General features: G+C 33.2%; 3 protein-coding genes across 4 annotated transcripts in view; 1 reads left to right on the top strand and 2 right to left on the bottom strand.

Moving 5' to 3' along the window:
• Positions 1 to 907: 907 nt before the first annotated feature.
• LOC119831177 (aspartate--tRNA ligase, mitochondrial-like) lies at positions 908 to 2,865 on the top strand. The gene has a single exon (XM_038354460.1). It carries the CDS (start codon positions 974 to 976, stop codon positions 2,837 to 2,839), a length of 1,866 nt encoding a protein of 621 aa, XP_038210388.1. The 5' UTR covers positions 908 to 973; the 3' UTR covers positions 2,840 to 2,865.
• A 510-nt stretch (positions 2,866 to 3,375) lies between these two features.
• LOC119831179 (inducible metalloproteinase inhibitor protein-like) lies at positions 3,376 to 6,609 on the bottom strand. 2 transcript variants are annotated; one of them, XM_038354463.1, is made up of 5 exons: positions 6,486 to 6,591; positions 5,861 to 6,052; positions 5,075 to 5,266; positions 4,478 to 4,543; positions 3,376 to 3,792 (listed from the first exon to the last, which is right to left on the bottom strand). In XM_038354463.1, exons 1-5 carry the CDS (start codon positions 6,547 to 6,549, stop codon positions 3,569 to 3,571), a joined length of 738 nt encoding a protein of 245 aa, XP_038210391.1. In that variant the 5' UTR covers positions 6,550 to 6,591; the 3' UTR covers positions 3,376 to 3,568. The 2 variants fall into 2 exon arrangements, with proteins under 2 accessions (XP_038210391.1, XP_038210392.1); XM_038354464.1 differs by having other exon boundaries at positions 3,381 to 3,792; positions 5,861 to 6,049; positions 6,486 to 6,609.
• Positions 6,610 to 9,765: 3,156 nt separating this feature from the next.
• Positions 9,766 to 15,957, bottom strand: part of LOC119831178 (SCO-spondin-like) — an 8,053-nt gene continuing 1,861 nt past the window's right edge. Inside the window, exons 2-6 of the mRNA XM_038354461.1 lie at positions 14,891 to 15,085; positions 13,848 to 14,045; positions 11,705 to 11,875; positions 10,849 to 11,049; positions 9,766 to 9,802 (exon numbers count right to left, since the gene is read on the bottom strand). Coding sequence (XP_038210389.1) covers positions 9,798 to 9,802; positions 10,849 to 11,049; positions 11,705 to 11,875; positions 13,848 to 14,045; positions 14,891 to 15,085 — 770 coding nt within the window. The 3' untranslated portion in view covers positions 9,766 to 9,797. The remainder of the gene's footprint in view (positions 9,803 to 10,848; positions 11,050 to 11,704; positions 11,876 to 13,847; positions 14,046 to 14,890; positions 15,086 to 15,957) is intronic.

Genomic DNA, 15,957 nt, shown 5'->3' with positions numbered 1-15,957 from the left:
GACAGATTCGAAATTCAAATGTAATATTTTTTTATAATTAAGTGTAACAGTATTTATGGCCAGACTAAGTATAGAGGTACGCTAGGATATACTATTTTGTATTAAGCGATATACCAGCTGAGCCCAGTTGGATGGTTTGAACAGGTTAAGGTAAATTGGTGAAGCAAAACATAATATAGCTATTTTTTTCGGTCCAGTTGGAGGTGCACCGCAAATAAAATGCACGGTTTACCATGTATATTATACGTCAGCATAATAATGTACTCATGGTAGCGAACTGCAATGATGTATAAAATGACGTTACAGTAGTCTTGCCGAAATTTATATAAATCGGTCGAGCTGGTTCGATAGCCAGTTTATTAATGTTTACATTCGGCCTGAAATAGTTGCACTTGGTCAGTATAGCGGTCTACAACATAAAATATATATTTTTTTATGTTAACAGTCGGCATCGGATTTGGTGGGACACCAAAGGACTGGGAAGGGTAAGGAAAAGGATATGGGCCTCCGGCTTCCCTACTCGCCGAACGAAACACAGCAGAATGCTGTTCCACGCCGGTCTTCTGTGGGGGTGTGGTACTTCCCCGGTGCGATGGCCCAATTCGTGCCGAAGCGTGCTCGACTACCACATACAATAATTTTTAGTAAAATTTTTAAAGTTAAAATGTCTTCATATTCGTCTCATATAGTAGTGCAATGTTTTATTTCTATAATAGTATTCTTTATTTGCATATTGTGTGTACAAAGATTACAATACGATCAACATTGGCCACAAAGGGTATGGAAATTTCATTACTATGTTTTTATGTAATCAAAATGTGTCGGCAAGTTTGGAACGACAAGTAAATTGTCAATGTCATTCTAAATCTGACAACTGTGATGTCATTTTGATAATAAAAACAGTTGTGTGAATGTGTGATACTGGGAATGGGATGTTATTAAATTTTATTTTCTCTTACGAATTTGTGCAATTATGTTGCGGAGAAGGATTTCGTCACTTATAAAAAGTTCCTTTGTAATTGAAACGGTATTATCAAGAAAAGCTTTCATAAATAATGTAGTATTAAGAAAATGTTATCATAGAAAATACACCCATACATGTTCCAGGGTATTCTCTACAGAATGTCATCAAACCAAACAAAATTATACTGACGATGGAACAATACAAGAAAGTAGCTCTTTTACTTATAGGACACACACTTGCGCTGAACTTAGGCTTCGTAATGAAGGTGAAAAAGTAACCTTATGTGGATGGGTGCAATTTACTCGACTTTCAAAATTTTTACTTTTGCGAGATTCGTATGGCCTCACCCAGTGTGTAATAAACGATTCTTCTATAGATATATCTAGTATTCCACTTGAAACCATAATTAAAGTTGAAGGAACAGTTATATCACGACCAAAAGATATGATTAATCGTGAAATGAGTACTGGGGAGATAGAGGTTGCCTTGGAACGTTTAGAAGTACTGAATAATGTTGAGAAATTGCCTTTTAATTTACGCAAATATCAGAAACCCAAAGAACAACTTAGACTTCAGTATCGGTATGTAGATATAAGATTTCCTGAAATGCAATATAATTTACGGCAACGATCGCTAATGCTTCACAATATGCGCAGGTTTCTTATCGAGAAACATAATTTTTGTGAAGTTGAAACGCCAACATTATTCTGTCGTACTCCAGGAGGTGCAAGAGAATTTGTAGTACCTACACATCATTCTGGACTGTTCTATTCCCTTGTGCAAAGCCCACAGCAGTTTAAACAAATGCTAATGGCTGGTGGAGTCGATAGATACTTCCAAATTGCTAGATGTTATAGAGATGAAGCCACCCGTCCAGATCGGCAACCAGAATTTACTCAGTTGGATATAGAATTGTCATTTACAAATTTAAACGGAATTTTATCAATGATCGAGAAGCTAATGTTTGAAACATTCATTAAAAAATTACCAAAACCTCCATTTCCACGAATGACTTATAAGGATGCTATTGAAAAATATGGAAGCGATAAACCAGATATATCTTATGGTTTAAAACTGAAAAATATTACGCATATGTTTGGTCATATTTTGGAATCAGCATTCACAATTTCTTATACCAACAAATTAGGTAAATTAACAGCCAAGTATAAGGATCAAATAAAGGAAATCAAAAATAAATATAATGTAAAAGTTGTATTTGAAGAGAATTTGCAAAAGGAATTTGGGACAGACATTACCAATAATGTAAAAAGTGTTTTAAAATCAAATGAATCATGCATAATAGCACTAGGAGACAGAGTAAATGTATGTTTGTGTTTAGGGGAAATTCGACAATTACTAGCATCTCTATTAAAATCAAATGATTTGTTAGTTGGGAATGATGCAATGAAGCCCTTATGGGTTGTAGATTTTCCTCTATTTTTAAAAGGGGATAATGGCTTGGAGACCTGTCATCACCCATTCACTGCACCACATCCAGATGACTTCCATTTGTTAGAGACAGAGCCTCTAAAAGTGAGGTCGCTGGCTTACGATTTAGTTCTAAACGGCAATGAAGTTGGTGGTGGTTCTATTAGAATACACAATGCTGGGTTACAAGAGAAAATATTGAATTTACTGAACATTGATTCCAGTTCATTAAAACACTTTTTAGATGCACTAAAGAGTGGTTGTCCTCCCCACGGAGGTATAGCATTAGGTATTGATAGGCTTGTGTCTATTGGTTGTAATGCAGAGTCTATAAGAGATGTTATTGCATTTCCCAAGAGCCATGAAGGCAAAGACCCTTTATCGGGCGCACCAAATACAATAAGTGAAGATGACAAAAAGTATTATCACATAAATGTTGTTCAATGATTTTAATAAATTGTTTTATTTGGTTAGCTTTTGAATTATTTCATTCATTAGTAGTTTGCAACTGACTTCAAAAAAACCTTTTTGTTTGGTGTTTGTTGTCGTATCTATTTACTGGGCGAATAAATTTTTGTGATTCTTTCTTTTTATTTGAAAGTTAAGTTGGTCTATCTGTGATAATTTGAAGGCGGTTAAGTTTTTTAGATATTATAATAAGGAACATTGTGTAAAACAAGATATTTAATTTGTTTATAATTTTATTTATATTTGAATATAAAATAAACTTTAGTAAATACGATCTGTATCTGTAAGGTAAAAAATGCTATGAATTAAGAATAATATCTGATATTCCTGGGAAATGGATTCTTGGAGTAAAGAAAACAAAACAATGCCAACACTCTTTTAATAACATTTCCTGTGATTTAATACAACGCCCTCTAGTAGATAGACGTAGTATCATGTAAGCCGCTTGCTCTGGATTTACTATTTAGTTCAAAAACCAACCTCCAGCCTGCTAACGGAGTTTTAAACATCTCGATCAAATGAAATTGAAAATTACCTAAATACGAATCGTTTTTGTCTCCGAAGCACCTACCCTGTGTTATTGTGGTACTCACAAACGATATTTTACTAAAAATATTAACGTTATCTTTGTACTTATCTAGATAAAAAATATTTTATACATTCTGTTTTTAATTTTTACCGAACTCGGTTTGATCTTTGTAACATTGACTAGTTTTTTATGAAATCCAGGGAGCCCTTTAACTGTGGACATTCCTCGATCGGTGTGCACGGAGCATCGTTACTCTTTCTCAAAAACATGGGTTTACAGACACAGCCGGGCTTGCACTTCTCTTGCGAATCACATTTAAATCTAGCTACAATAGAAATACATGTTTCTGGTGGACATGACTTCTTGCAGTATGTGTATTCTTCGTTTTGCCCGCATACTATATCTGTAACATTTTATAGTTTAATGTAACAATGCGATCATAGTAACTAGTAAATATTTATTGGGTAAAATGGGGTCCTCGTGGTGTAAACTTAGTTTGTACAAACATGCATGCAACGACAAAATATGTTTGCACAAACGTGTGAACGTGTGGTTTGAGTTAAATCGAAATATATTTTTTTGTCACTCATTACTGTTTTCGTTGTTAACAAAATAAATTTCCTTTTACACCAAAAATACAATTTTTTTCTTAAATAAGACCAAGTCAGTACAAATTGGATGTTTTTATCGCACTCCTACGTATACACGAAATACATATATTCAGATAATGAGTAGAGACGACGTAGTTTTAAGTTGTCATTTATTTAGGTTTCCATCCTTTACTTAGGCCGCGTGGTCAAATAAAAAGTGGCAGTTGTCTTATAACACGTTGAATGTTGTGAATGTAATATATAGGAGGCATCAACCAGAATTTATACATTTCGGAGTGATTTAAATGTGCATCATAATGAATCCCCCCATGGGATGAGATGTTTCCCTGTGACGTCACTTAGCCTCAAAATGTCTCCAGATAGAAAAAGACAAAGGAGGTAAAAAAAAACAAATAAACACTCGCATTTAGGTAAAATTAGTAAGAATAGTGTATTTTACTGAGTTAAGTATATCTATATATAAAAATATAAAATTACCTTTTTCATTGTCAGTTTTTTCAACATGATGATGGTGATGTGGATGACGCTTTTCTCTTTCAGCAACTGGAAATTTTAAGAGGTTATCTTAAACGTCACTGTTCCTGAATCTTTCTCTCGCATTTAAGTATAAAATTAAAGATTTCATGATACATAATCAATGTTGTATCCTTATCTACTAAAATATATTATGAGCGTGAAAGTTAATAATAATGGATGTATGTTTGTTTCTCTTCCACGCAGACAAGTGGCATACACTCATTTTCAAGAATTATTCTGGATTAGAACATATACTTTTCGTCCGGGTACCAGATGAGTCCACACTCCACACGTTCCACCTAATTTATTATTATTAATTTTAACAGGCATTAACGTACTTCGTTTATCTCAATATATTACTGGCGAAATACCGGCTCCTAGCGTATAAACAGTGATTTTTAAGAAAACCAATGAATTTATAGTACATAATGCATTCATTGTAACTATAAGTAGTTACGCCTGACATTGCCGCTTATTTAGATCATTAATTAAATAGTTTGGCACCTTATTTTAACCAAAGTTTGAAAAGTTTATTTTCTATTATTTTAACTTAAATACCATTTGGGCATTCTCCAATGGGTATACAATTGCCATGCTCATTTCTGGCGTGATCCGGATCGCAATAGCATTTTTTGTTGCACACAATATTGACAATGGGACAGTTGGTTTGGTTTTGTGTGTGAAGCTCGGAGCATACGTTGTCGCATTCTGGACCACAAGAAAAGTATTCGTTCTGGCGGGAACATTTATCTGCAGGCAAAGTAAATTGTAGTAATATTTATTTGTTTAATTGTACAAAAAATATATAAAATAAAAGAAAAAAAAGGATTGATCTTAAAACTAAGCTTATTAGCTTTAATTTGAGTTTAGTAAAAAAAGGAACAAAATAGCAAAAAAGATACATTCAATAAAACAACGCGTACACCACTCGTCATATGTACAGAGACAGCATTAAAAAGCTGTATCTATAATAACATTAATAATTGAACATTAAAAATTAAATAAAACTTACTTACAACGCGTTTAGTCTCTAATATCTTATTATTATACTATTATGCTTTGATCGTATTATGATAAAGTTCGCAGAATAGTGCTAAAAGTATCATTGTTATTGATATAAATAAGGAAATTCCGTTCGTGCTTGGGAATTGATCACTAATACAGATAACATGTTATTTATATTATAAACCGTGCCCGCTTCGCGCGTGCATAGTTTAAATTTTAAATTAAATTCATGAAAATAATTATCAGCCATAATTTATACCGATATGTTCCCAAGGACTAGCTAAGTAAAATTTTATACGGTATACATAATAATGAATATAATTTAAAAAATAATCTTACCACAATTTTCTTCCGATGTACACTCCCCTATAGAATTCCTGTAGTATCCATCTTTGCAGACACACTTCGGCCTACAGGGTGAATCACTCGCTAAACAATTGAAGGCTATGCCACGGTTTCTGCAAGTGCGTTCCGGGGGACACAATTGCACACAATCTAGGATTTCATTTTCGCGACACAACATTGGATCTGCTAACGAGATAAGTAATTATAAAGTGATAAATAACTATACAAATTGCCTGCAAATTGTCGTAACTACAACAAAATTAAATGTGAATCTAAGGGAAGCCCCAGTATTCAAATAAAAAAAGGATCATCAAATCGTTTCGCCCTGTCGAAATTTCTGAGGTAACTAAGCCAAAAAAGCAATCAATAGAATTGAGAAAATGCTAAGGATCGGTTTCATAGATTCTGTGTATGTTATGTTCAGCTTATCGGGTTGAAAAACCAATGACCATTTATTTTTTCCAATGAAGATTAACATTAATTGGAACGTTAGGGAGTGTTCATTCTATTCTAAAAGCATGGATAGTTGTTTTGATTATATAAATATTTTAAATATGGTATAGTATAATGTGTGGTTATACTCAGAATAATTTAAAATTATTATAAAACGGGTACTCACCGGCCTGCATAGATCGAACACTATACAGGAAAACAATACAATAAAACACAACAACGGAGTTCATTTTCTCGCCAATGTCAAACTGGTTCTGATGAGATTTGCAGATTTGTATTATATATATTTGATTGGTCAACCTTATGTTACGTCACTTTTTGGCACGAGGACGTTGAGAATATAATATATATTCCTAGGGGCTTCGCACGCGTTTAATTCGGAGAAAACCCCCTTTTTTTCTATAATATTATACATATGAACCTTCCTTTTACATTACTCTATCTATTAAAAAACCTCATTAAAATCTGTTGCGTAATTTTAAAGATGTAAGCATACAGACACACAGACGGTGGAAAGCGACTTTGTTTTATACTGTGAAGTGATAATGTGAAGCGGGATATAAGTAACTTATGTGCTAGCCCAGGCATCTATCAATCTCTGTAACAAATTTCATACAGAAACGTTAGGCTATTTCCGCGTGAAACAGTAACAAACACACATACATCCATCCATACTTACAAACTTTCGCGGTTATAATATTAGTATTAGTAAGAATCCATTTTACAATGTTTGCAAAGAAACTCCTCTCAATTACTGGACCATTTTTTATGAAATATTTTTGTTATTATAATCGGTAGGTTTGAGAATAGGACGTAAACAGTTTTTTACAACCAATTTTTTTTCTAAATGATAAAGTTTTTCTTTTTTGACCAATAATATAAACCGTCTAAGTTTTTTTGTTATAATTGTTTGAAAGCTCGTGAGTCTTGTTATATCAATAATTTATAATTTATTGGCCCGGCTTCGCCCGTGGTCAAAAATATAACCTATGTCACTAATTGAAGTTGCAGCTTTCTAATGGTAAAGGAATTTTTGAAATCTGTCCAGTGGTTTTTGCGTGAGAACGTTACAAACATACAACAATACAAAAATTTCTTCCGCGCGGGCATAGCTAGAGAATATTATAACATTAGAGTTATTAGTGTAAACACTATACTAATATTATAATAGGTATTAATGTAGATTAGCTGTTCCTGCGACGTCGTTCGCGTGTTCATAGATTCACATCAAAATGTGTATATGTTTGTTAAATCTACTTTACAAAATGGACGTATATATCTATCATCTCATATTGAAACAAATCAAAATATAACCTTATAATATTATCATACCAAAGTTTGTTTTTCTACAATATAACACGAGAACTTTTCAACAGATTATACAAAAAATAAAATTTCTGACAGAAAGCTGGAATTAAATATTTACATAAATTATTTATTTGAGAGTAACAAGGACCCAAGTAATAATTTTACGTACCAATGATATATTATCTTCACATACAGGTAATTAACCTAGTATTTTAATTGTGTCTCTTGAAAATTTTAAGCCATTACATTTTGGAATAGTGGTTTAATATTATAATAGGCAAGTCTATGCAACTAAAATATTTTACACCTTGACTATAACTTACTTATGTTCAAAGGAATTCCCCTTTTCAATACATTAATTTAGAAAAGATTATGTAATTCAATAGTTTTGAAACTTGTTTTTCGAAAACTAATGTAATATTAAATTTCTGTTTAACAGTCATGGGCTACATGTTTTTGTATAGTAACACTTCAATCATCATCATCAGTCCATGCATGTTCCCACTGCTGATACACAGGCCTCCTATGTGGGTTCAGGCCATAATCCACCACGTTGCATAAATTGAAAAATCTATATTATATACATGTTTGCATTTTGCATAAATTATATACATGCTCGCCTATATATATACAAGTCCGTGGTCCTTACCACTCAACCACCACTGCTTTTTCAATATGACCATCTATATTTATAATAGATCTGTTAAGAGGTTAATTCTGTACATAAAATATATCTCCAAAATAACTATCAGGGGATGATTAGGGATCGATACGCATGCCAAAAATCCAATTAGTAAAATTTTTGTCTGTCTGTCTGTCTGTATGTCTCTCTGTATAGAAACAAAAACTACTTGACGGATATTAATGAAACTTGGTACAATTATTTTTCATACTCCTGAGCTGATTATAGTATACTCGTCATCACGCTAAGATCAATACGAGCAGTGAAGGGAAATGTTGGGAAAACGGAAGTTATTCCATTTTTTAAGCTTCCGTCGCGTGTGCAACCTTTAGGTGTGGTTTAAGCTACACAGAAATCATGTATCATGGAAATGTTCTCCTTAAAATTGTTTAAAAAATATCCCACGACAGTATGTGTCTATATTTTATGGTTAAATCACAATAACACGTGTATCTGCTGATAGCTTAGCAGTTCGAAGTTTTCTGATTATACTTGTCTATCTTACTACATAACAATCCAGTCACCCGTAATTAAAAAAAGTTAACATTATTAAGTATTCCATAAAAAAGAATCATAGAAATCGGTATAGATTCACCTTAGATTAGAGTTATACATGAAATACGGTAATAATAATAAGCCATCGCGAGTGAATCATGCTGTAAGGATTATTTTTGTATAAGGTCGCGAACGCACAGGCAGGCGGTTGAATTGATTTAAATGATATTTGGTAGAGAGCTTGAGACTCGAGAAAGGTTTTTCTTCTAGAAATCCCTTGGAAACGCGAAGTATGCGTGGAAAGTGCCCCAGGCGGAAAGCTAGTTCTAAATAATATCATTTACTATTACACAAACACGATAAACCAGATATTTACTAATATCCTATAATATTCCTTTTTTTGTAACATTGTTACCATAAACTTGTTGTTTTTGTTTAAGTTTTCACAATAAAGTATTTTCAATAAATGTTATAAATATTATTGATAAAGTGAGCTACTTTATTTTATTTATTATTTTAGCGTCACAACCAAACTGTTTTATGGCATGATATTTGTGCCTAGATGCAGTTAGGAACCTTTTCTGTTATACAGATATTTTATAATTGACAACGTGGACAAAGCCGCGGCTAACATTTAGCTTTATTCTCGTTATAATTAACCTAACTCTTATTCATGGTAACATCTAAATTCTTAGACCAAGCAACCAACGTTCGTGCCACTGTTCTTTGTGTAAACATGGAACTTTGCTCCCAAGGTAACATAAAAATTTATTATAAATAAATGTTTTATTTGGTGAAGAGGTACTAATAGGTAGGCATATCTTTATATCAATAATTCAAAACTTACAACTGCTCAAATAAAACATAGCATGTAGCGATCTTTTGTTAAATGAAACAAAACAAAATATAATACAATTTTTATTTGTTTTAGATGATAGTGTTCATTTATATTGATTTTTTCTTCCAAATCCCTTTCTTCATATCTTTTTCAGATTAAGCTGAAACATAATTATTATTTATAATTGGATTAGAATATGTAAAAAAATATTTCTCCTCAGACGAAGCTGGCTAGCGGTTAGTGATAGATTTAAAAAAAGTACATAAACACATACAAATAAACGACAATGTTTATTTTTTTATTGTACTACCAAATTTACAAGATGAATTGGCTGATTTTGATGAGATCTTTTACATTTAACATAAGCTAGTCAATACACACAGAACAGTTCTAATTTATATGGACTGTGGACAAATAATATGAACATATTACATATTAAAATGAACATTAACTTACTTATTAAGTAGTTAATAAAATAATTAAAGTTTTCAAAGAAAAACATAATTATTCATTTATAATTGGCGTGAATAAAAAGGTAGGTTATTGTCGAACCTTGCGTCTTTAATTATGGATTCAATTATATAGATTAAGGTTACTAAGTATAAATATTATAGTATTATAATCAGTAAGCTATTAGTATTATTAAAAATGAGATAACTTTTATAAAACGGAATATCATAGTAACAGACAAACATTAGACCTACTGCACCAATTTTTAGATATCTGTCACCAGAATAGAATCTAAAATAAACGTAATGCAAAGTATAAATCTTATCCACAAAAATGCCACCAACGCTCCTGGGGAAGGAGGTACCACTCCCTTCCCCAATCCTTCACTTTATAACGGGAAACGCATTTGTAGAGACCCTACAAGGCGGTAGTGATCGCTTACCATCAGCACAGATAACATAATACTATATACAAATAACATAATACTATCCATCAGGTAAACCGCCGGCTCGTTAGCTGCTCATACCTATAAAGCACTAGCTGCGCCCCGCGGTTTCACCCGCGTAAGTGCGTATCCCGTAGGAATATCGGGATAAAAAGTGGCCTAAATGTTATTCCAGTTGTCCAGCTGTCTACTTACCAAATTTCATTGCAATCGATTGAGTAGTTTTTGCACACACATTCTTACAAAACTTTCGCGTTATAATATTAGTAGGATATAATATTAGTAGGATATAATATTAGTAGGATACTTACGGCATTCTTCATACGGTACACAATTATCATTATCATCCCGCCAATAGAAATCGATACAGCGACACTTGGGTTTGCATATTACTGTAATCCCGATACGGAATCTCGAGCGGCATCGCTTTCCATCAGGGGAGGCGTTGGAGCATTCCTCTGAGCAAACGGGACAAGGGTCGTATTGCTCGTTGTCCCCACATGGATATGGCGCTAGAAGAGAGCTTGCACTGAAGATTATCTGCTTGATAGTTTATTTGATACTTTTTCAGATATTTCATACACAGTTCGTCGCTGAGTGATTGCAGCTATTATAAAAAAATACATCGGCAAGCAGTTAAAGTGGCCATTAGTGTCAACTTCAACTGGATTCATGCTGTTTAGTTAATGTACTAAACAACATGAATCCAGAAATACTGTTAATGTACGAAAAATTGGTTTAATCAGGGCGTCGATGAATTTATTAGCACGCTGTAAAAAATAAAAATCTGGAAAAAAACATTTTATACAGATTGTGAAACCGTAAAAATTTTGAAATTCGCGGGATTCTGCGGACTCGCAACCTAACTGACGTTTGGGAAAAGTAAATTCCCAAACGTCAGTTAGGTTGCCAACAAACAGTTTTGCAATCTTGCGAGTTGTATCAAACGGTTATTTCAACCATACGGCGACATACCATTAAAACTAAAGAATTGTATTTTGGTTCACACATATAGAACTGCATTATGTTTTTTATTGTACTTTTATTTCTTATGCTTTGTGCATGTGTAAAAACGTCTGACTCATAAAATGATTCATATTTATCGGCTACATGGTTCAATTACAATTTTAAATTCCATAAATCGATAATAATGATATTTATACTCACGGCATTGTCTTGTTGGTATACAGGTACCGTTTTCTGCGCGACGACTCATAAGGTTGCATTGGCAGGGCCCCGAGGGGCAGGGGTCGGGGCAAGGCGCATCATCTCCCACGGGACAACAGTCAGGTACACAATCATTTGGGTCGTTCTTGAGTACTTCGTTGTTCCTGCATACTTTGACGGTTTAAAGGTTCTGTTAATTAATCCTTCTTAAAAAAACTTATTTTTTAGTTTTATAGCATTGAAATGTTTTATAAATGGTGTCGCCTCGTGATCGAATTTTGTCTATTCTTTAAAAATTTCTCCTTCTTATATAAGTAAAGAATGTAAAAGGAATCATTTCGTTTGGAATAATTCGTAGCGGCCCATGTTATTTTGTAATGCACATTTCTGTTGCTCCCTGTGTATCCCTCAAATTAAACACTTTGAAAAACAAAAAAAACTAAATGTCCCATAATGCCCTCGCCTATATAAGCTTAATAAATATAAAAAATACACTTACCACAACAACCATAGAATGGAAGAAAAATAGTGAAAACAAAGAAAGGCCAAGCCTTCATGATGTCTGCTTCAAGACTGAGTCGTGTCTCATTAAATATCATATTTATAAAAGTCAGAAAAGACGTGTCGATTTCAGTCGTATCTTTATTCATTAGTTACTAATATATATATTCATTTAATAAATGACCGACACTTCGTATGTGATCTATGGATTTGGAACTATTTTTTAAAATAAAATTACTCCTTTCAATCACAATTATTTCATATCGAGAGACCAATTCGAAAATTAGCCTAAATAGTAAATACCATCTGTGTTATTATTAAGATTGCGCCACAGTTGCGCGACAGTAGACATTTTGTACCGTGTGCATTTAAGAGAGATCCTGGGAACCCCCATTACTTGCGTCGAAGTAAGTAACCATGAGGTTTTAGTCTTTAAGACCTTGCTACTAACCCCGAAGTAGGTGTCCATGAAAGATTTCCTAGCATTAAAAAAAAGTTGACATTTTAAGAGATGCTATTGTATTTCTGATTCTATAACAACACATAATTAAAAAAAACCTTTTATTATGAATAAGTAATTGTAAGTTTTATTGTATCATGAGTCGAATAGCTATTATTTTAAATATAAATATCGAGTTATTTATAGTTGTAATATAAATATTAGCCACACAAACACTTCAATGCTATTTACTTTGACTTTTCATACTACCCAACTAGGTCTTCTTCCCGGTATAAAATATAATGTAATATAGCCACAATGTCACATATAACGTAGCTTTTTAATAGAAAAATAATTTTTAAAATCGTTTTAGTAGGAAAGCGATCACTCCTATATCGTAGTACCTAACCTAACCTAAAACTCAAAAATTCTCAAACTTACGAAGGTATCTTTGTAATATTATACACTAAACATATAAAAGGTCAATTTTGTGCAGTTTTTTGTTTGTTCTTTAATTTACAATAACTTAAAGTATAGTTTTATTTCAGAAATTATAGTTATATTGAACGAATATTATATAATTTTGTCTAATTGGTATTGTAACTATTTCATACATTTAGGTAAAAATAAAAAATATTTTGTAGTACAACGATTTAATAGATTTTTTCGGTATTAATAAAATTTCAGTAGATTTAGTAATAACAAAATATTTTTAATTATAATTTCTTATAATAAATATTATCTATTAAAGGATTTGTAATAAAAATGAAAAAAACACGGGCTTTTCGCGCCATATAAAATTCAATATGGCGTCTTCTATTTGGTATTATGTCATAGTATTTGGGACGAAATTTTATTGTTGAGTTTAAAATTTTTGAATATATTCAAGTCATACAGCAGAAATAAATTACTATAATTATTTATAAGTTGATGCTTTGATATTGTTGCCTTATTCATTGTCTTTTCATTGTCATATGGACTCCACCCACTTTACTTGACTGAAACAAGATATAATATTTAGTACAAATCACAAAAAAAAATCTACCACACGAAATATTAATGTCTAACGACAAAGTATTCGAATGTTAATCCTTTCAATATAATCTATTCGGTAAAAGGCCCGTAAAATAGTTTTCCTTCAAAAAAAAAAAAATACGAGCAGCTGGCAGACCTTTATAATAAATAATTAGACATATTACTTACAGCATTCTGCATAAGGTACACACACGCCATTCTTCCTCCAATAATTCTTCACGCAACGGCATTTTGGATAACACTCCACCACTAATAGCAGGAGGAACGGACACTCCCCGTGTGGGGTAGCGGACTCACAGCCCTGCCCCGGACAGTAAGATGGGCAAGCATCGTATACTTCGTTGGGGCCCGCGCAAGGGAACGGCGCTGGAATTTGCAGAGTTATATGCAGCATGACATACGCAGTTAAATATATATATTACTAGCTGTGCTGGTTTTAGCCACGTAGTACCTGATGGTATATAGCCTAAAGCCTTCCTCAATAAATGGGCTATCTAACACTGAAATAATTTTTCAAATCGGACCCGATTCCTGCGATTAGCGCGTTCAAACAAATATATTATATTAGCACTGGTGCATATAATACTATACTAGCTACAAATGAAATTGTTCTTGTATGAAATATCTGAGTTATATTTATTAAGTACTAACATGAATGTGTGTTTAAAATGGCAGTACTATAAGCATTTCGCGATAGTTTAAATGTAGCTAGTTTTGTTATTCACTGATAAATATGTCTAAGGAATATTTAAGCGAGTAAAACTGAGTAAAATTTAAGAATTCATATTTATACATCAACGTGCTTACGCTATTACAATTTATTTATGTACTTACTAAAATTATTAATATTAATTATTATTAATGTAGGGAGTCGATGCTCCGTAACTCTTTCATTACCCTTTACATTCCATTCCCTTATTCCCCGTGAAACCTTTCTTTACTATTTAAGGTCGAGAATCCATTTGTAGAGGCGGAAAGTCTATAAACGACCTTACGCATGTGCAAATGTTCATTGGCGGCGATAGCGCTTACCATCAGGCGACCCACTTACGGAATGAAACACAGCACCATGCTACTATTTTACGCCGGTTCACTGTGGAGGTGTGGTACTTCCCCGGAGCCAGCTGGCCCAATTTGTGCCGAAGAGTGCTCGACATATACACATAAGTAAACATTTATTTCAAAACATACTTAAAACTCTAAATACTTACGGCAGTCTGTGGTATGTATACAAGTCCCATTTTCTGCACGGCGGTAGTTGAAACCACATTTACAACCTGCAGGGGGACATTCCGTGGGCTTGGCACAAATATGACTATCTTGATGCTCGATTGTGGGACACTTCTCATATAAGCAGTTGGCTGGACAGTCGTCCCTCACTTCGTTGACACTACATTTTGGGTCACCTTTGTAATATTGAGTTTTTTTAATTATTGGCCATGTTATTTATGTTTTATTGAAATCCTCAACAGTTTATAAGTGAGATATGTTTAGTAGAGTGTAATTAAAGTCCCGTGGGGGTAATGGGGTATAGGGCAGGTGTTACACATCTCGGCAATCCATTTGAAGAGGCGTAGGGTTACCATCAGGCGAAACACCAGCTCCATTACCGACGATGACTTAAAAAAAATATCTGTTTCCCTGATCGGTCTTCTTTGGGGACAAGTAGTTGAACAGCCTTCTGTGTCCTGTACGACCGAGACCTTTTTTTTGTGGTCCCCGCCGGGCATCGAACCCTCGTTTCTACACTCACGTGTTAATCACTGTACCAAGGAGGCGGTAAAGGTAGTAGAGTGTAGTGGGTATTATAATATTGTATACCTGTTTTGATTCCACTAAAGCCTCAATTTGGCAAAAAAGATAACAAAATTGTTCTATGTGACCGATGTATATTTCCCCATACGTGCTAGAGACAGGTCTTTATAAATAATCAATGTAAAAATTTAATTTTAAAAATGTAAATTGACATTTTTGTTATATCTACAATTAACCCATGAATATAATAATAAATGATAATCAAATTAGTCAATAACCTGTATGCAAACAATTAATGTGTCGGTCACCCAATCTCTGCCATAATTACATCAGCAATTTGTCTAGAGGTAAACCCCAAATTCCAATATATATATTGAAGTGTACGTATAGGTTTTACCTCAAGAGGATAATGTTCATAGTCATTAATTGTTACCATTTATAAGATATGTACACTGTATAGGGAATTTTATTAGACGATCCCTACGCAGTTTATAATAGTGAAACTATATGATATTATATTTTG

This window comes from Zerene cesonia, chromosome 13 (assembly GCF_012273895.1).
Source record: "Zerene cesonia ecotype Mississippi chromosome 13, Zerene_cesonia_1.1, whole genome shotgun sequence".
Lineage (NCBI taxonomy): Eukaryota > Metazoa > Arthropoda > Insecta > Lepidoptera > Pieridae > Zerene > Zerene cesonia.
This window is presented reverse-complemented; position numbering and strand designations above follow the sequence as displayed.

What these genes read in the sequence shown, in the direction of transcription:
- LOC119831177 (XM_038354460.1), top strand. Translation starts at nt 974, where the DNA reads ATGTTGCGGAGAAGGATTTCGTCACTTATAAAAAGTTCCTTTGTAATT.
- LOC119831179 (XM_038354463.1), bottom strand. Translation starts at nt 6,549, where the DNA reads ATGAACTCCGTTGTTGTGTTTTATTGTATTGTTTTCCTGTATAGTGTT. An exon ending in TGTTCGATCTATGCAGGCCG is followed by an intron (nt 6,053 to 6,485) that starts GTGAGTACCCGT and finishes TTATCTCGTTAG; the next exon opens with CAGATCCAATGTTGTGTCGC. An exon ending in CATTGGAGAATGCCCAAATG is followed by an intron (nt 4,544 to 5,074) that starts GTATTTAAGTTA and finishes TAAAATTTCCAG; the next exon opens with TTGCTGAAAGAGAAAAGCGT.